Source organism: Larimichthys crocea, chromosome III (genome assembly GCF_000972845.2).
Source record: "Larimichthys crocea isolate SSNF chromosome III, L_crocea_2.0, whole genome shotgun sequence".
NCBI classification, from domain to species: domain Eukaryota; kingdom Metazoa; phylum Chordata; class Actinopteri; family Sciaenidae; genus Larimichthys; species Larimichthys crocea.
The window spans coordinates 20,065,595-20,086,190 of NC_040013.1; the positions used below are offsets into that span (position 1 = coordinate 20,065,595).

Genomic DNA, 20,596 nt, shown 5'->3' on the forward strand with positions numbered 1-20,596 from the left:
AGCGAGACTACATATTTGTGACATTTTTTAATTAGATTTATGAATGAACAATTTGGCTCGGAGCTGAGTTTCACAGACTGGGGAAGAAAATATTGAAATGGGACTAACATAGCCAGTCTTCTTCATTCATTGCTTCCTCTGAGTCTGTAGATCACATGGTTTCTGTCCATTCACATGTTCTCACATCACTGGAGCAAGATTTATGAGGTTACTCCCTCATGGGTTCACACCATGCAATCAAGAAACCTCAAAATACCTCTGCTTTGATGTTGATATCAATATCGAACCACTATTACAGGCATCATTATGTCACCCAGTATCAGTGCAATGATGGCTAAGATGTGGGGTTATGTTGTGGGGTGTGGGGTTATAGATTAGGGGTTATTTTTTATCATATATTAGGATATCAGAGAGCCAATCTACACCAAAAGTCAAATCTGCTTTATATGTGGCAGCATTTCAGCTAACTGTGTTATATGTGACTCACCAGAGAAGACATCCAGGTAGGGCACTGTGGTAGTGGAGGTCTGCCGTGCATAGTGTGCTCTCCTGGAGCCTAGTGTCCAGTAAGTCCCCCCTGTATAACTCTTTTCTGGTGTTTCCTGCTCTGGGTCTTTTGCCCCGCCACCATGCCTTCCTCGGAGCTTATCCAACTCTGTAGACCAGTCTTCAGATACATTTATGGGTCCAGCAATGGAGCAGGACCTCTGTTTGTGCCTCTTAAACCCCTTGACCCTAGTGGGTTCTACCGTGGGTTCTTTTCTGGGCACATGGGGGCTGGTAATGGGGGAGCTGACTGGAGAGGTTAGCTGCCTGGTGGTGGTCTTAACATAGGAGGGGTGGACTGGAGGGTAGAGTTTGACAGTCGAGGGGGAGGTGGAGGATGTACGTCTAGACTGTGAAACATAGGGGTCTGTTGTTAATTGGCTAATAGACAAACTACTCTTCCTCCTTCTCAGCGACAAGAAGTCCCATGTCCTGGTTTCCTCTTCCCCCTCTCTCTCCATGGACAGGTCCATGCTGCTTGCACTCCTGTGAGACCCCATTGGCCCTGGCCCTGCCACTGTGGACTCCAAGCATACAGATGACACACTTGTGTGTTCGGTCTGCGCAGCCAGATTATCTTGACCATGCTGTTGGTGTAGTGGACTCTCCAGGTCATCATGTGGCTCCTCAGCACTCTCATATGATGTGGTGGTAGTCGTCGTGTCAGGGAAACTATATGTGCTGTTGGTGTTTGGAAAAATGCTGCCGCTGCTTCTCTCTGTGTCTGGGGCTGAAGATGGTGGACCACTCTCACTCAAAGACCCTGGACCAGAGGAATTTCTTGATATGGGTATAGTTTCGAAATCCAGTTTCTGACACGCTCTGCTTACTCCTTGAGGTAGACATTCACTACCACCTGGAGGAGAGAAAACATTCTTATCCAGATCAAATAGCTGGTCAGGGTCTTTATTCTCTTCAGAGGTTGACTGTTCAGACAAGTGGCCAGCCACCATTTCCAGTACTCTATCACTGGCCACATGATGGTCTCTTAAGACCTGCTGGATGTCAGAAAGCAGGTCTTCATTTTCAGCTGCTGCGGAATGATAGCTGTAGAGATCAGCATCCGACCCTGAGCTTGTCTTCCGGCCAGTTTCATCCACCACAGACCGATGACTGTTTGCGGTCAAGCGGCTTAGATCTTCACCGATATCTGATGGCATGCCCGTTTCATTAGCCGACAAGCTTGCCTCTGCACCAGACTTGAGTTCTGCTTTGTCAAAGCATGCTGACCTGTCATCTTCCAACATGTCATCCTTAGGCAACCCTTTAGCTTTTGATAAACTCTTCCTGATCTTCATGCCAGAAAACACAGAACCCTTTGAATCTGACTTAGGTTTCTTCTTACTAGTACTTTCGCCACCTCCTTTACTTATCTTATTATTGGACTTTTTAGATTTTTTGTCCACTTCCCTCTCATCAGCATCACCATCACAGGAACCATCCCCTGCTGTTCCACCACTTCCTCCTCCTTTCTTCTGCTTTGTTTCCTGGTTCCCCATGTTCCTGAGCAGTCGGACACCCTTGGCTAACAGGCCATGCTGCTGGGATCGAGGCTGGGCATGCTGGCCTTCTTCCTGTGCTGCTACTGATGCTGGTCCTCTGTTGGTTAGAGCCCTTTCAGAGTTGCCTAATCCCTCCTGTCTGCCCACCACAGTTAAAGGCAGCTGTGAGAATGATGCTGCCTCCCCCCGCACCGCTGATGCTGATGATGAAAGGAGGAGGAGACTGGCACTGACAGCCGCGGGCTCACTACCACTCACTCCTCGCTCTACCCCCCTCCCCTGCACAGTCTCTCTGACTCTCTGATCCTTCCTCTCTTTTTGCCCCTCCTTTCCATCCCCATCTGCTCCTGCATGCTCTGCTGTCTTGCATAATGGGCTGCTGGTCGAGCGAGCAATGCGCCTATGCTCCGGAGTGCGCTGCCCTTGTCCATCTTCTTCTGAGGGGGGAAGAAACTGCCTAGGATGCTGCTGCTCTAAAATGCACTGTTGTTGCTGGTGTTGTTGATTAAGCAGTGAGTGCTGTTGTTTACGGAGGATGTTGGTAACGCTGCTCTTCCTCCTGCCTTTGAAAGTGCTAGTGAAGAAACTCTCTTTCAGAAAGGGCACTTGGGTCTCCACTGTCTTAATAGACTGCATCCTGACCACTGAGGCTTCATCCAAAGGGGGAATGATCTAGGCAGGCTGAAGTGAAAAGAACAAGTTTAAACTACAGTGATTTATTTAATATTCAAGCCTAGCTTCACAACAGCAGAGAATGGGCAATCTGTTCTAAATGGAGTCATGAGGTAAAAGGTGAACATAAGGGCAAGCTGACAAAACAAATCTTGTCTACTGTTGCCATGCCATGTGTATATTGTTTTTTTACATAGTGATCATACTATCGTTTCAATTTCCAATGTTTTTTTGCACTTTGTTAGTGAATTATAGTCTGTTACTTGTAGAGATGTTTTGATTTCCCAGAAACAAATATCTGGATTGATTAAGGTAAAACTAGACTGAGATCCATGTGACACACAGAAAAAAAAAAAAAAAGGCAGCAAGAAAATAAATCCGATGGTTGCTGGTTTTCTTCATGTGCTTTGATAAAACTGGGTATTGGTGGGTGTGGGAGAGCTGATGGGCTCTGGGAACTTGATGGATTTTATAAATTTAAAACAACAATCGATTAGTCCAGAAAATATTGGGAGATTAATCCACAATAAAAACAAAAGTTAGTTTCAGCCCTTAACGTAATTATATAACAAATATGAGAAACATGATGATTGTACTAAATGTGTCTCATGTTAAATTGAGAACCGTTCAAACTGCCATTTACTGATAAAATGTTCTCAGATGATACATAGTGTTTACAGTTAAAGACACAGCACAGTACTTCATTACAGTAATTTCATTTACAGATATCTCTTAGAGCTAATGGTGAACATTTCTTTGGGCCTGCGGACCGATCAATGGTATGATCAGTGTGGTACAGTCAAAGTGCGAGTCATTTAACGCTAATTATAAAAGATAGCATTTCTTATTTAAGAGTTTAAAGTAAGTGATTTAAACTAAATGCAAATTAGGTGAGTGAAACAAATCACACACAGATGATTAAATGACATACACATTCTTGAAATGAATCCTAATCCTAATTAATCCTAATAAAAAAAAACAACCCAAAAACAAATGATCAACTCACATAAAAGTTTCAGTTTGTTCAAGCACCTAAATAATACTTCAGCATTTTAGAACGTTCTTAAAAAAACAACACACATTATATCATCAACATGAGTCAAATTTGCAACATTTGTTGTCACATTTAACAATATATAAAATAAGGGGGAAAAAAACTGTATAAGCCTCTTTGTAAAATAGTTTAACGTATATTATAAATGACAATGTACTTGCCTGACTGGTGGATTCTCCTCAGTGGATCAGCACTGACTGAAGAAAACAACACAAATGGGTGTTTGTCTTCGCCTATGAGCCGCTCCTTAGCCATGGGTCACATGAAGTTGGTATTTTCCTCATCACATGCCTGCTTTCTTTGGCCATCTCCCATTAGCACTGTCTGAGACTCCCCTCACTAACTTCATTAGGCTTCATCATGGGGACACACAGAACTGTGCAATTGTCAAAGGCCGCTCTTGTGTGTTTACTCGGCGTCTGGTTCAGTTAAAACACTCAGTGCTAATGTTTTGTCAGATGGTGATGAAGAAATCATTTTTAAACAGAACATTTGAACAAAGACTGCCCTCCACACATGACATCAAATCAATCAGTACTTTCCACTTTTGCCTTGCAGCTCTCTGCTGCCACTTTTAAGTCCACCCCTTCAATCAAGAAATGCATTTCAGCTGTGTGCTCCTAACCTTAGCAGACATGTCAGACATGTCAGTGACCTTGATTACTAGTTTAAACACCTACAGGTTTCGAAGGGAGTGGGTATAGCATAATTACAAAGAGTGCATTTAACTTATAGAGGGATAAAGAAAAAACAATAATTCTACAAACTGGAAAATAATAGCACTTTTTCCTAAAAAAAGTAAGTTCTAACACAGATGTAAGTGTGAAAGAGCAGGTAGACCTGAAAATATCACCATCACAAAGAGTATAAGAGTTATGGTAATAGAGTATAAATTGGGGTCATAATGATATGGATATGTTGTGGAAACGGGGTGTGTGTGTGCATATTGTCATATGTTTGCATTTCATAATGCACCAAACATTTACAATAGGTGACAAATCAGGACGGCAGGCAGGTCAGTTTAGCACCCGGACTGATTTACTCCAGAGCCATGACTTGTTCCTCATCCCTATAGGAGACGTCATCTACTTTGCAGTATATGTTATATACTTCAACTTTAATGGAGCCTTCACAAATCTGATTACCCATCATGTCAAGTGCACTAATACACCCCGATGTCATGATGGATGCTGGCTTTTGAACTGTGTGCTGATAATAAGGCAGCTGGTCCCTCTCCTCTTTATCCCAAAGGATGCAGCGTTCATGGTTTCCAGGCAGAATTTTAAATTTGGTCTTGTCAGACCACAGGACAGTTTTCCATCTCACCTCACTCCATCTTAAATCAGTTGACTGAACTTGAATAAATGTGTTTTACTTAAAATTATTCAATTCTATGATTATTATTTTTTTTATCGATGGGAACCCCCGGATATTTTGAGTTGTATATACTGAAAATATTCAAGTAGGCTATATCAATAATCATACCTCTACCTTTGAGTTTATAAACTCAAAAAAATGTGACGATTGTCTCACTTTGAGTAATACTTACATGTTCGGGTTTAAAGTGTGTACTACTACAGAAACATGATCTAACAAGACCTAAACAACATAAAAGGTTCATTCCAAGGTAGTGTTTCTCAACCTTTTAATACTGTGTACCACTTCAGAACATATTCATTCAAATTAAGCAGCGGCTGACCCTGTTCCACTATGGGTTGTTTACATGGGATGCAGGTTCATTCTTATTAAGAAGATGAATTACTGTTGACTGTTGAATCCTGAACAGAACCAGTTCAAGAATCAGCATCCATGATGGTATGGGGGTGTGTTAGTGCACATGACATGATGGGTAACCTGCACATTTGTGAAGGCTCCATTAAAAGTGAACAATATATACACATTTTGGAGCAACATATACTGCCAAGTAGATGACGTCTCTTTCAGCAAGTCATGGCTCTGGATTAAATCAGTCCGGGTGCTAAACTGACCTACTTGCAGTTGTGATTCGTCACCTACTATTACATTATGAAATGCAAAAATATGACATAGGAGACCCCGAACTGTTGAGCAGCAAGTATTTCACTTCTCCTACAATAGGTCCTGACAATGGCAGACCCTCCAAAAGCCTATTTGTGGTAATCCTGCTATAACTCAATGACTGTACACCTAACACTCTCTAACCTGTAACCTATGTGTGTGCGTTCTAATGGAACTTCTCCTGAACTTATCTTTATGACCCCAATTTAACCCCTCATCAGGTCAAAGGTCAAAGTCGTAAAACTGTCACACTCAGTTTGTCGAGAAGTGTGGATCTCTCTCACAGTGAACCCTCCCCTGGGTAAATAAAAGTAAATATATATTAAAATATAAAGAAAAATAACAAAATCATGACTGCGACAAATAATTTCTGTCAAAAAGTTTTTTTTTATTGACTTAAAATATGAGTATGATTGGCAAACTTGAAATGTAACAAAATGTTTGTGTTTACCATTTTGGTAGTTTACATTCCCAATATTTAATAAGTACAAAAATCTCTTTGATGAAGAACGTGTTATGTCACTGGAGAACATTGTGTTAGAATATAAAAATATCCACTGTTGACAGGCATGGGATATTTTTTTAACAAATCTCTTTTGCATACAGCACAGGTCTTACCATTATGTGTGGCCATGACATTCAACATTGTATCCAATGATCCAATCTAGTCATTCTTCAGTATGCCAGTTGTCATAATACAGTTTATCATTGACCTTCAATACCTTTTGCACAATATTCAAGATTTGGGTGCAACAACAAAAAACAACTACTTAAGATAAGAATAACATAGTGTGCATTAGAAATAAAATAAAATAAATTCTTGCCTTAGTTGACATCTTTGACATCAGCCCACTTTCTGTATAGAAAAACCTGATGTACTGTAGACCAATACAGCTATTGATTCAATTTATAAATCAATTACTGTCTGTCTAAATAATATTTTTAAAGAAGAAAAACTTCACCCATAAATAATATGAAATTAATCAAAAAATATGGTTATAACAGAATGTTTAAATAATGTACCTTCAATGATTGTGGTAATTGTTTGTTTTCATATTGGTAGAATAAGATTTTGATACATCACTGAAGAAGATGAACTGACAGTGAATCAGCCTGGACAACATGTTTTTCTCGAGCCACTAGAGGTTGCCATTGCTCTACCATATCAAAGATAGAGTGACCTTTTACAAAGAGTTCCTTACATGTATCATTTAGTAGAAATTTAAAAGAGAGTGTAAAATCAAAACACACATCTTTATAAATGGAAAATCTTTGTGTTTGTAATCAACCACTGTGTATCAAGTCAGAAATATTCAAAGGTACACAAACAGAATATCATCATTGTATAATCATTACTCTTGACAGAGAACGGCAAGTACATAAAACACAACCAATGTACTTATTGTCTCCACCATAAAAACCACAACAATCACATTGAACACAACAGCAGTTCACTGGCTGTGGTGCCACACAGAATAATCACAATTCAGTTCATCAAAAGAATCATTTTCAGACTGGCTCAAAATCTCAGGAATATCTAGAAAACCAAAGATGAATATCACAAAAATAACATATCTCCGTTGACTGAAAGTAAGGACACAATTTAAGAACTTTTTTATATTCCATCAGACACAGGAAAGCTGTATATCCATGTAGAAAGGCAATGTACAGACGTTCTGATAAAAGCCATGCCAGTTAAGAGAATAGCATGTCAAATCAGTACAATGTGTGAACACAAACTAGTTTTTGTCTTGGCTCTCGGTGACGTATTACAGATACGTGGTTTTGTTTGAAATACAAAACCACTCTGCTCGTTACAGATCTAGCTACCCACAGAGAGAAATGATAAGAAATGTGAATCCCCAACCCTGTGACAAAGATATCCTTTCCCCTTGTGTCAATTGCACTTCAATAATTCACCTGCAATACATTTTAAAGCCCTTTACAACTATGTTCCACTCAATTCATTTGCTCTCAGCTGTACTAGTGTAAAATGGTAAACAGTCCGTGGACAGAAGGTAAGCTTTCATCTGGATCTCACCTCTTCTAGAACCATTTGTGCATACACACAGCTTGGCTAAATGGATGCACCAACACAAACACATACCTCAAGACAACCACACAGGATTGCTGTGCTTGACATGTCAGCAGAGAAACACATTAGGGATCTCTAGGCAAAGGTACTCCACAGAAACAACTACATGGATGCCTCTTCCTTTTTTTGTCCTATGTTAAATCTTTCAATTCCCTGTTTCAACCATCCAAACTTCACTTTACGTGGACTCCCTAGGAATCCTCCTGTGGAAGACCACTGACTGTCTCTGCTGGAACTGCTGCTTTCTTCGTTTTTTCTGGTCCCAGCGACACAGCAGTATCATCTTAAAGGTTGTACGGAAAGTCTTGTTGCACAGAGCATAGCACATGGGGTTGACTGTACTGTTGACGTAGCACAGCCAGTACCCAACTGCCCACAAGGCAGGCGGGATACACTCTTTACAGAAGGTATTAATCAACACCATGATGTTGTAAGGTGTCCATGTGATGATGAAAGCAAAAAGGATGGCACTGAGAGTCTGGGCTGCCTTCTTCTCCTTCACTAAGGACATGCGTTTCCTCTTGGTGATCTGAGTTCGAGCTCGGCTTGCAAAACGCTTTGCCAGAGCTGCCTCTTTGAAGGACATTGGCACAGATGGGGATTTAATGGTAGTGCTGGTGGGAGTACTGTTGATGGCAGTGGTAGTAGCTGTTGGGGGATCATCTGTAGAGACTTGATTAGAGGTAGCCTGAATGGTAGGCATTGATTGAATCTTGCGTGAGCAGAAGCGTTGGTGGTAGCTATTTTCTGAACTGTTTGCTTCATCAGGAGTAGTGGTGGCAGTGGTGTTGGTGGTGAGTGTTGAGAGGCTGTCTCGGTTATACTCTGCTCCCCTAAGGGGATCCTCCTCTGAGGCTGCATCTAGATCCTCACATGAGGTGAGTTGGGAGTTGACAGCAGCCTTTATACCAGGGAGGCTGAGAACAATAGAGAAAATAGCATGACTCTGTGAAATCATTTCTCTGCCCCCACAGTCCTCATCTTCTGAAGACCCAGAGTGGTCCAACGAGGCCGCAGCATCATTGTTGTTCCAGCTGTCACTGCTGCTCTGGTCTGGATCACCGTCACCCTGCCGGCTACTACCAGGTCTCCAAGAACGAACTCCAGGCCAGCAGTGAAAGCGGCCAACCAGCTCCCGACAGGTGCTCTTTCTTTGGGACAACCTGGTAAGCTCGTAGCTGCTGCAACTCCTAGAACTTCCTGTCTGATGGACAAAACGGGCTCTCTCACCCTCATCATTCCCACTTCTTCCTCCTATCCCTCCACGACCCCCTGAACCCTGCAACCCAGCTAACTCCTTTGAACGGTTCTGGGTCTCCTTGTAAATGCGCCAGTAGAGTACACTCATTATCGTCACAGGCAGGTAGAAAGCCGCCATGGCTGTGCCGAAGGTTATAATGGGCTGTGAGAGGAACTGAATGTAGCATTGATCTGGCGGTACTGTCCTTTTACCCTCAAAATACTGCCATAGTAGGATGGCTGGGGCCCAGAGAACAAGAGAAACAGACCAGGCTAGCCCGATCATGATCCCAGCTCGCTTTGTTGTCCGTTTGGCCCGGTAGGTCAAGGGCCTGGTAATTGAAAAATAGCGGTCAAAGCTGATAACCAGTAGGTTCATGACTGATGCATTGCTGGCCACATAGTCTATCGCCAACCATAGGTCACAGGCCCAGTTGCCCATGGCCCAGTAGCCCATCACAAGATAAGCTGTGTAGAGGTTCATCGAAATGACCCCTATGATGAGATCAGCCACAGCCAAACTCAGCAGGAAGTAGTTATTGACTGTCTTTAGCTGGCGATTAACCTTGAAGGATACCACTACCAGGATGTTGCCAATGATGGTGATCAGTGACAGCATTCCTGTGAGCAAGACAATGATAACAACCTGCCACACAGGGTGGCCACCCAAGGGATCGAGGGCTGCAGTACCGTTCCCATTTAGGGATTCGGGGGTAAGGTTTGAGAATTTGCTGGTGGAAGAGGAATTATCATCCAGGGTATTCACATAAGAAGCCAACCAGGAGGCTCCTCCATTTCCTCCTTGGTGGAGAGCATTGGACTGTGGGTAGGCTCCAGCTGCTGGGGTTGAGGTGTTGGCAGTCAGGAAGAGACCAGGGTCTGTGCTGTTTGAGCTCATTGTTATGTCCTGGCATATTCTAAAGAAAGACAGAAGGAAAGAAAAGGGAGGAGGGAAGGGACAGGGGAAGGAGTGTAAGAGGGACTTGGCACAGAAGGAGAAGGAGGAAGGGGGATAGAGTGACAAAGAGGATGAAATGGAGAAAGGACACATGAGTATCTGGCATTCCTATTTACATCCAGTAGGTGAGGCTATAATCCTATTCTAGCAAGCTGGGTGTCTAAAAGGCTATTTTGTGTATCCTGTTAAACAATCACTCATAACTTCATTGTAGATAATCTGTATGCACACTGTAAATGCATCGCATATATTACATTACAACTTGACATTTGAATTAACAAGGCTCGACAACACTTTAACTGAGAGAGAATGACTGCAATCAACACCTGTTTCTTATGACACCCAGCAAATTGAAAATACATTTCATTTATACACAGGTAAGTGTTGGCATCTTGTATAACATTCGGCTTTAGACAGGGGTGGTTTGCTCCTGTCCGATCAGGTGTGGAGGTGGCACAGTGATGCTGGTGAGCTTTATTCAAAATTTAGCTCCGGTGTCTGGTAGAAGCTCTGGTGTCTGTCTGTCTGTCAGTCTGTCAGTCAAACAGATACAGAGTGAAATCGTTTTCCAGTTATATGTTTTATGGTTTCCACTAAAACACTGTTGATTGATTTTTCTAAAATATGAACATGACAGGGAACAGCAGCTACCTGTTCTTACCAAGCCAAAGGCTAAAAGGAGTTGCTGACAGTGTTCCTGGCTCCAGTTATAACATTATGTAGACATCATCCTAAGTATAGGCTTGCAGTAAGCACAAAGAATGGGGAACAAAGCAAAGATAAATTTACTGAGAAAGCACATTTGGTGTCAATTTGATGATGCAAATTCCTAGTGGTGGTTAATTTGTCACCAGATTTTATCAAGTTTTATCAGGAGGTTTCTAAGAAAAATGAGGTTGATGACAAAATTAAGGGCAGAGAAAACTATGCAGAGACCAAAACGAATGGTAAAACAGAAAGAAAATAGCACAGCAAGAGCTATTAGCAGCATGAGTATGAAGAGTGAGAAGTGTATTAAGTGTTGTTTGTTATTTGATCATTCGTAATAGAAATGCAAACAATACACAGAAGATCCTGCTGTTTTAGTCAAAGCTGTTCTTGGTAATTGGATAATAAGATGAGGATCTGCCATTTTGTAAAGCAGCATGTCCTATTGTGTCCAATTCAAGATTTGGCTGTGCAATCATTTGTAATTACCATGGTCTTTTGCATTTAAAGTTGTGCAAGTATGTGTGTGGAAAACAAATCAGATATGCTTGACAACAAATATAGTCTCAGTTTTTTGTCCCAGTAAATAAAAAAGTGCACTATAACTATATGCCTCTACAATTAACAAGTTAGCTTAGTTAATTACATTCTCATACCACAAATAAAAATGTGTGTTTGTTAAGGTGCACTACTTTATTAAAATCTGGTTTTAATGAATACTAAATCATGGTGGATATTCTAAAAATGTATCACTGTTAGGTAATACTTTCAGATATGACAAAACTGCTGCCTTTTGTGATCTGAAAACTGTAGCAGTTAATACCCAAGTTTCATTTTAAAACATCTTCTGTGTTCTTTTATTGTGAAAATCACGAGTGTGGTGTCCTTCCACTGCCGCTGACAATTTAAACCTGATAATAACCTGAGACAGCTTGTGTGAAAGGAACAAACATTGACCTGTTACCCAAGTAACACCAGCAAGAACATCTAACTCCTCCTCTAACCCATCCAAACACGCACACACGTACCATTTACACAAATCGACCAACAAATACACAAAAGCACAACCATAGCCGTCTTGAATAAAACCACAATCACACACACAACATTTCATCCCACAGGCAAAGGTGTTTGAAGCTGAATGCTGCACCTGTGCCTTGACAAAATCTCAGACCTCCCACAGTGCCGTTAAAGAACCCCAGTAGCCAGCAGCAACTGACAGCCGTTGTGACACTGAGCCCCATACTGCTGCTATCATTATCAGGAGGCTCCATGCTATCCCCACTGTGGACACGTATCACTGCACCCATGCACATGCAGGAGAGTATGCTCTCACATTTCACGTACATACTGTTTATGTTACAGGCATGAACAGATACATAAACATGCATCCCACACGCATGACAAAACACAAGTTCAGAATTGTATCTACACTAAATTTAAGTATGCGATTAACAAAACCAGATATAGATGGATACAAATGACAAATTCAGCAATTCAAAACTCAGAATAAAACAACAGAAACAATTGTCATGAACTGCAACATTTAAAAAAACAGCCTATGAAGAAACCACAGTCTACTTTTAACTTTTCCCAAAGCCAAATTCTGCTGAACATGTGAGACAGCAATTTGTTGCTAATGAGTGTTAAACATCTTTTAATTGGCTTACAAGGGCAAAATGTGCCCATGTGAAGATAAAGGTTTTAACAGCAGGGGAATTGGTCTTTAATCTACTACCCTGACTTGCTGTAATATAAAACAGAAAACAAATAATAACATTATAAAAAAGGAGAATCAAACAACTGTGCCATAAAGTCCTGGGGAATAGGAAGCTTACAGAACAGGGAAGAAAAAAATAGATACTGAGACCAGATATCAAATGTGGGATTTCTTGCCTCACGTGATAATTCAGTGTTGGCACAGTTGAGTCATGAAATCCCTGAAATTGAGAGATATACAGTGTAGAGCACATAATAACAAAATAATAGCAGACACACTGATTATGAAAAAGACGCCATTTTTATGCTGTCAAATATACAGTATATACAGTATATATGTCTATATACTGTACTATTTATTCATTGTTGTTGCTTCATGTTGTAATGGTCAACTACCATAAGTCCCCTGGGTTCAGAAACTAGCTGCACAACAGAGGACTAGTGTTTTTTTTAAATTGTTTGTTTCCCCTGAAAACCTAACTGATCAAGACTATATGCAGCACATGAACCTCTTCTTCCAACATGGGTAAGCTATCTAGACCTTTGACAGCCAGCTGCTATTACTGTGAAGCCATTATAGTGTCTATCTCTTTCTCGATGCCTACGTTAAGCCCTATATCTTAAGTTTGACTCCCAGGCACGTAGGTGGGCAAGGTACACAGAGAGATCGATACTCGTTTACGCTGTTGAAACACATCGTGTTCTCTGACATTTTGAGGCATTTGTCCCAACAGGATTGGGCAGCGCATTCCAAGTTGGCTCCAAGGATCCATCTAAATGATTGGGTGACTAATACATGGCCGTTCCAGGTTTCTATTTTCGGCAACCAATCTAGGAGAGCAGTGTTATGGGCAGATGATGTCCAGCAAGGATGAGTCATGTTTTCAAGTACTTTTTAATAAAGGTTAAAGCTCTTATAATTTGAATGTTGGTCACTTTGGCTTGAGTGCCACAGTGTATTCAGTTAAAGGGATGTCATTCTACAAATAAGATTTTTACATAGGTACGGGTATAAAGGTTTAACCAATAGTTTATGTGTTTGCCTTGTCTAAAACTTTACAACCTGGTCTTCTATTGCTATGTAATGCACACTTTTGTACTAGAGCCAAGTGCAAAGATACATCTGGGAGCATACAATAAGACATTATTATAAAAGCAGCTCACATATAAGCAATGTGAACAAAAAAAGGCGTTACTGCCAAACAAGAACTATAAACTCAAAACAACAAAAGCACCACATACTACTGGACAGACTTAGAAAACTAATTGGATAACTAGATTGCACAGCCAAAGGTAGAGTTGTCAGGCACTGGCAATTCTAAGAGAGCAGCTGCAAACTGAACGCATACATATTTAGTCTGCCCAGCAGATGCAAGCAATGGCTTTGTAATTACCATCATTGGTGGGGCAGTGCAGCATTTTATGTGATATGCACTATATGCATAATGCTGCCTTGTAGTGAGAGAACAGACAGGGAGTCTAGGAGAGAGTAAAATCAAACCATTAAAATTAATACTACCTTAAATTTAATCTAATTAAGATGTGTTATTTTGCGGACAGCCTTTCCCAGTAAAGCATGTACTATTCAACTGAATGATGTAATGTCCTAAAATAAAGAACAACACTGTAACGATATACAATGCTTAATCCAAGTCATGCTCTGTGACTAAATGTGTTGAAGGTGCATGTTTCAGGGTGAAATGGGATCTGGAAAATGGTGCCACAGCACCGACTGCTCTGCGGAGTTATTGATTTCTGCCTATTGAGCGAAGCAGCCTCGCTGATAAGCAAAACCGGGAGTAGACCAACTCTAACCTAGAAGTTTCATCTTACATTTGCAAATACTACACCGACACGTGATGTAAGCTACAACCAAAGTAATGTTATTGACTTAAAGGAAAGTCATCTCCAGTAAACACTGTGTGGTCTATGCTGTGAATTACAGGGTCTATCTATAGAATCTGCTTGACATTGACCATCTTTATATTAGTAAAGAAGAGGTGATGCCACAACAACTAATAACCTGAGAGGCAAATGTCCCTTAATCTAGACACAAACGCACAGCTATACATTCTGTTAAGAATGAGTACTTCAGTAAGCTTATTAAAGTTCTTAATCCTTGTGAAAGCTCCCTGTCTGAAAGCCTTTTTTTCATATGTAATACACCCTCAAGCTGTACACAAAGCACAGGAAGATTATATGGGAGCGACTGCAGTGTGTTGCTCTTTCCCAACCTTCTGTGACATGTGAAACATCCGAGCCACTCTGACAATGCATTTTGTAGACCTATTAATCTCTTCAAACATCCATTTTTTTCCCAGGACCATACAGGGGACAAGTTTGCTCTGAGTCAGTATCAATCAATTTAATACAAGCAGTGGTAACAGACATCGACAAACCTACACTTGATGGTTGGTAATGCTGTTTAGAATAATAACAGGCTTTTATTTCCTGTTTTGTTATATATTTGTTCCTAGATGTAGATTTATGGATGACTTTAATATCATAAGACATTTAATAATTTTTAATCAAAGTGATCCATTTCATTATTTTTTTCTAGAGACAAGGTGGAGTGTAGGCCAGCATAATGAAATAGTGCTGGTTATGTCTGTCATAAAATAAAAGGGGACTTTCACAGGATGAGCTAAATCTATCACAAGCTGGTGACGATTGGGCTGCTGCCAGAAGATGGTGGCAAGGGTTGTGAAACAGCACAAGGCCATCTGTCAGGTACTCACTGTTGACAAGAACAAGCATTTAGTGCCTTCTTGGCAGGGTATGGACTAACTTGAGTCCATGAGTGGTGCTCTAAGTCGATTCTTGAAGTTCACAGATTTTCAGTCAGGCAAATCTTAAGTGAGAGTGTTATTATGTAAAGTCTTTACAGCACCTCCTCCGAACAAAATCTGTGAAACCTGCAGATGACACAGCTCGCAAACAATGTCCGCCACCATTGTCTGTCTCAGTGAGAAATGTGACAAAGCAAAGGTTGACTTGCTGGGCAATTTATCACCGGTGAAGTCTTGTTTCAAGACACAAAAAGAAACAAAAAATCATGCCATCCAAATGAGGGTGTTGTCTGATGGTTGAAGGCGACTATGATCCATAAACTTCAGAAGCATTTAGAGCGGAGAAACTGTGGAGGGTAGAAGGTAGAGCCAGCTGCTGCAGCTTTACCTGCCAAGAGGTACAGATAGTCAGAGGCTATTCAGCTGACACTTATTCATGTGCTTTCAATTAGTGCATCTCTACCACTAGTTCAACTTCTAAAACAGCTGCTGACGAAAGTACTCTGCTGGTGGGGTCGGTCATATTGGAGAGTTGATTGTTGATTCTCGTTGTGTGGCTCATTCTAAGTCACATTGTTTGTTCCCTGTTTACAACAGTATTTGATGACCTGGGTCTGAGATATTGCAATGTGTAATTGAATAAGGGGGAGCCGCCACAATGAGCTGTTAGATGAAGAGTTGCAGGTGACAGGATGCACATCTCAAAACCCCTCGGTGAGGTAACCAAATCTGTACTGCTTCTTGAGATACTTGTGTACTACTACTCTACTGTGGGCATGAAATCAGCCTGTGGTTTCTCATAGCCTGATGGAAAAGGATTCTTTATTTAAACAAGGCAAGTTTGTTTGGCTGTACTGTAAACAGATGGACCAGTCGAGCTGCTCTTCTGCTGTCTTTCTGACACAGTAGGTGCTCAAGCAGTTTGCTGCCATGCGCTTTTACCGTGGTTACTACTGTGTTTGTATTGCCAAATTGACTTACATATTGCAATTTCTTTTTCGTCGTGTTCTATTTTATGAATGCAAGTTTCTTCTGAAATGGTAAGGTATGGTCTGTAATGATACGGCATATGATAAAGTTGTGTTTGAAGTATGTGTGACAGACTGTCTAAGGAACAAAAAAACTTCTTCTTCTGAGGTAAATGACACAATCCTGTGAATTATCACCTCACGTCTCCTTGATTTCATGCATCAAATGTCCATTAACACTGAAAAATTATGGAGAAAAATGTTTGTTTCTAACATGGATTTTAGACGGGTGAACATGCCCATCTGTTAGCATCGTGCTTGCATTTCAGACATGTTGATCCTTACAGCTGTCTCCCATTGAAATGTGGGTTTTTGGTGTAAATACAGTTAATCTGGTATTAATATCATTATTTACCAAGAACGTGTCAGAGACTTGCAATGTGCCTTTTCCTAGGAGCCAAGAGTCATATATTCAACTTCACATATGTCTCTGTAATTTGTGGGAGACTTCTGAAAAGTCCAAATGACAGGAAATGTCCCTCTCAAAAGCAGTCAACCATTCATCCCTTATCATGAGAGTTTCTCTGAAAGCAGCACACATTAGAGGTTGTGCTAAAGAGATATGGTAAATTAAATAGCCATGGGTGTTTTTTTTTACACTTGACGATAAGACCCTCTCCACTGTGTAAAATATTTAGGGTGAAGCACCATATTTGTCAGGGAGGTTAATCAGAACATCCTCGTTTAACATAAAGGAATAGAAGAGAGTGCATAAAGTGCAGTCAACACTAAACTGTACTGATCTTGAAGTTACAATTTTACCAACCAACATGTATCTCAAACCCTTTTTTTAATATTTCCCTCTATATGTCAGTATTTTTTAATGTTTAAATAAACAGAGCTCTTATAAATTACATTGACAGCAACTGTAATGACTGATAGAAGCAGACTGATAGGGACTAAAGTGAAAATTTTTGCCGCAGACCAACATCTATCCCTGATCCGTCCATTGTTACCTTCTGTCACACCTAATTTGCATAAAACTGAACACACATTTCTCCTGCCAGCAAGTGACTGCACCAGTCATCATGCTGGTCTCCCAGCACACGAAAATGAATGACAACTAATCACTTTGTTTGTTATTGTTGCTGATGTGAACACATGCTTAGACTAATTTGAGATTTCTATTGCTTCAGCATTTCAGAGACAGTCACAGTTTCATAATGATTGTTAGTCTCAGACGAGTTAGATGTGGCTGAGGTCAAATGAGGTTCTTCATTTGAAAGATACACCAGACTTAAGACCCTTGTCAGACAATGTAGGGAACATAAAATAATGTTGTCTGCAGCGTGACGGCTTGGATATGACTAATGGTAGGGATAGTATTTACAAGCCAAGGTCTCTCTTTCTCTCTGTCTCTCTGTCTCTCTAATAAAAACTACTCTTGCTGTGTCTGTGTTAAGAGAAATGAAGTGCATCATTATATAATAAGAAAGTTAACTATCATAAATAACATTTACATATCTTTATATCTCCATACATCTGAGGCTAGGTGACAGAGTCAAGTCCTAGTTGAAAAAGAAGCACTGTTGAATGTAGTTATTGATGTATTTGTTATATGCTGGTATGTTGACACTAGTTTCCAAGTAAGTCCAGTGAGAGAATTATTTACATACATGTTGTGTAAGGATTTTGTATTAAATTATTTAATTTATCTAACACTATGTTTTCACATTCTTGTCAAAATACACGTGTGTTTACAAAGGAGAGAATTAATCTTCCAGCAAGAAGGTATATGTGCTGCCATACAGTATAGAAATGTATATGAATTAGCATAAATATCAGTACTTTAGTCTCTGTTAATCTTGCTCTTGTGGAAAATGTATGTGTGAGCAGTGTTAACTCTTCTGCCACAAGAGCCAGAAAAAACAGGACTTGTGTCTGTATAATGGAAGAAGTCCAGTAAGTCCCTTAATACCAGGAAGCAGCTCAGCATAATTATTCTGCCTAACCTTGTTTATTCTCCTTTATGACTGTGGGCAGCCAGGAGATCTGCTTTTATTGAGGTGTCTTTTTTTGCAGCAATCCAGGTTACTGCAGCAGAGTGTCTGAGTTCTGCTTACACTGGCACCACCAGCCATAAACAGACAGCAGTTTGACAGTAGCTTAGTCTGATAAAATAACAATGCGAGGAAGTGAAATAATAATCATTGCGAGAGGTTGTGCAGGGTGCCAAGGATGGTTGTGCATGGGACCCAGCCAAAACTAGGCAGTTGGAAAGATCTCTGTTGTATCAAGAGCAGGTAGGGAGACAGTACAACTATTTACAAGGTTCAAAATGTAAGCTATGTAGATACCTCTCTTCAGAAGGTTTGTCTCTTATTTTTCATCAGGACAGTAACATTTTGTTCCTCTGATGATTTAAATTTGTTGGATCATTTAGTTTCAATACAGGAAACAGTTTAACAATCTGACATTTCAGCAAATTCTCAAAGAGGATGTTGAGGAGGATGGATGGTTGTATAAAGTGCCAGACTTTGACACATTCCTGTTGTCCTGATGTCCTGTACTACATCCAGTGATTCGTTTATTGTTTTAAATTGTTTTCAAATTTGCTATTTTAATGATTTTAAATGACATTCTGATGTTTTTAATAAAATTTTCTTCTCTTTTTAATTTTTTATTTCTATTGCTATTGCTTGTCTTAATGTCAAATGTTTTTCCTTGCCTCTGTAAAGCACTATGAATTGCCTTGTGTACGAATTGTGCTATGCAAATAAACTTGCCTTGCCTTGCCTTACATTATCAGTTTTTTGTTTTCACATAGTTTCTCACATTTAAGACCATGATCTCTCCCAAAACTTTAGTTACCCAAGGAAAGTGATAATAATTGAATAAATAATTGAATAAATAATCATGCTTTAGCTTTCATGAAGGGCTACCTAGCTTGTTGGCAAAACAAATCAATGAACATCGTTCTGATATAATCAGTATAGAAAATATATATTAAAGCGCTGTCCTCCCAAGAAACGACAGCATCACTTGTTTCAGCCAATGCCCAAAAATGGCAAATGTTTATGTTCAGGTGACAAAGCCCCCTAGTGGCCGACTTCAGTCCAGTACAGAACCAAAAAGTAAGCAGGTTAGTGGGTTTGGATGGCTCAACAAAACATCAGACTTTGATATATGGATCTGCTGTTTGTTCCACATCATCTGTCAAAAGTTACCATTGCTTTTTATTTTGTTTTTTGTGTTTTAACCATGACCACAATTGTTCCCAACCCAAAGAATGAGCAATGATTTTTAACCAATATTTTTTCCGTTAGTTAGTGGCTGGCAGTTTGGTTGTAAGTCTCAGAACATCCTACCAAACTAAACGTAAACTTAAAACTAATGCTATACACTTGTATACACTGTGTATGGTTGAAATTATTCTTTGATATTTTGTTGTTGTATTATGGTAACTAGTGTGAGGATAAAACTACACGTGGAAAGAAGAAGTAGGATGTTGTTATGCTTCGGACCAGTGCTAGAAGCTCATGGGATTTCACACACATCCTCACCTCTGTGGTGGGTCTTCGTGCTTTTTGACAGCCTCGGTAACAAGCTGCTGGAACTCTTTAGACATGGCACTCTAAGACACTTAGACATGCCTGTGTAGTATGTGTGTGTATGTGAAAGGAAGCGACAGGAAGAAAAATAGAGAGGCAAAATAGAAGACAGTGGAAGAATGGCTCAGGGATATGTCAAACCAAAAAGGCTGCAGCCACTTGAGGATGACTGCGCGGGGAACGCTGAATGTTAACCTTTCTTTCATTCTCACAGTAAATCTAAACCTGGATGAGATCCAGTGCATACCTTCTGTGTGTTTTAAAACAAAAGCTAAGTTACTGTCATTGAAATTAGGCTGAGTTTTGTGGTCGATGTCGGAGTGGAACACGGAGAGGGGGGGGACATAAGCTTGTACATTAAATTTACCTCGGTGACAGCTCATTCCTAACAATTCCCACAATCCAAACTATGAAATACCACGCTTTGAGAAACAATGTCATTTCGTGTGAGGCTAATTCCCGGCCCTGACCCTTTGCCTCGCTCCTCATGCCTGCACTTCAATACAATCCTACACAGATGCTATACACATGTAAGTGATAGGCTATTGCGATCAATCCTTAAAAGGAAGTGCAACCATCTGTCTATTGAACAGGCACTAGAAAGAGACGGAGAGGGAGAAAAAACACACACTCACTCCTGTGTAAACATGCTTCAGCAGGAGGAGAGGGTCTTTAAATGCTGGAGGGAGAGATTCTGG

General features: G+C 40.4%; 2 protein-coding genes across 4 annotated transcripts in view; both read right to left on the reverse strand.

Annotated features, from left to right (window-relative positions):
• The window catches only part of fmn2a (formin 2a), a 39,698-nt gene extending 35,395 nt beyond the window's left edge, over nucleotides 1-4,303 (reverse strand). The window contains exons 1-2 of the mRNA XM_019269276.2: nucleotides 3,936-4,303; nucleotides 488-2,729 (exon numbers count right to left, since the gene is read on the reverse strand). Of these exons, the coding sequence (XP_019124821.2) occupies nucleotides 488-2,684 (2,197 nt within the window). The 5' untranslated portion in view covers nucleotides 2,685-2,729; nucleotides 3,936-4,303. The remainder of the gene's footprint in view (nucleotides 1-487; nucleotides 2,730-3,935) is intronic.
• Nucleotides 4,304-6,178: 1,875 nt separating this feature from the next.
• Nucleotides 6,179-20,596, reverse strand: part of chrm3a (cholinergic receptor, muscarinic 3a) — a 72,200-nt gene continuing 57,782 nt past the window's right edge. For 2 of the 3 annotated variants that reach the window (XM_010731577.3, XM_027278384.1), the window contains one exon: nucleotides 6,179-10,062. In XM_010731577.3, coding sequence (XP_010729879.2) covers nucleotides 8,085-10,043 — 1,959 coding nt within the window. In that variant the 5' untranslated portion in view covers nucleotides 10,044-10,062 and the 3' untranslated portion in view covers nucleotides 6,179-8,084. Of the gene's footprint in view, nucleotides 10,128-20,596 lie in introns of all 3 variants that reach the window. The other variant, XM_027278385.1, reaches the window with a different exon arrangement.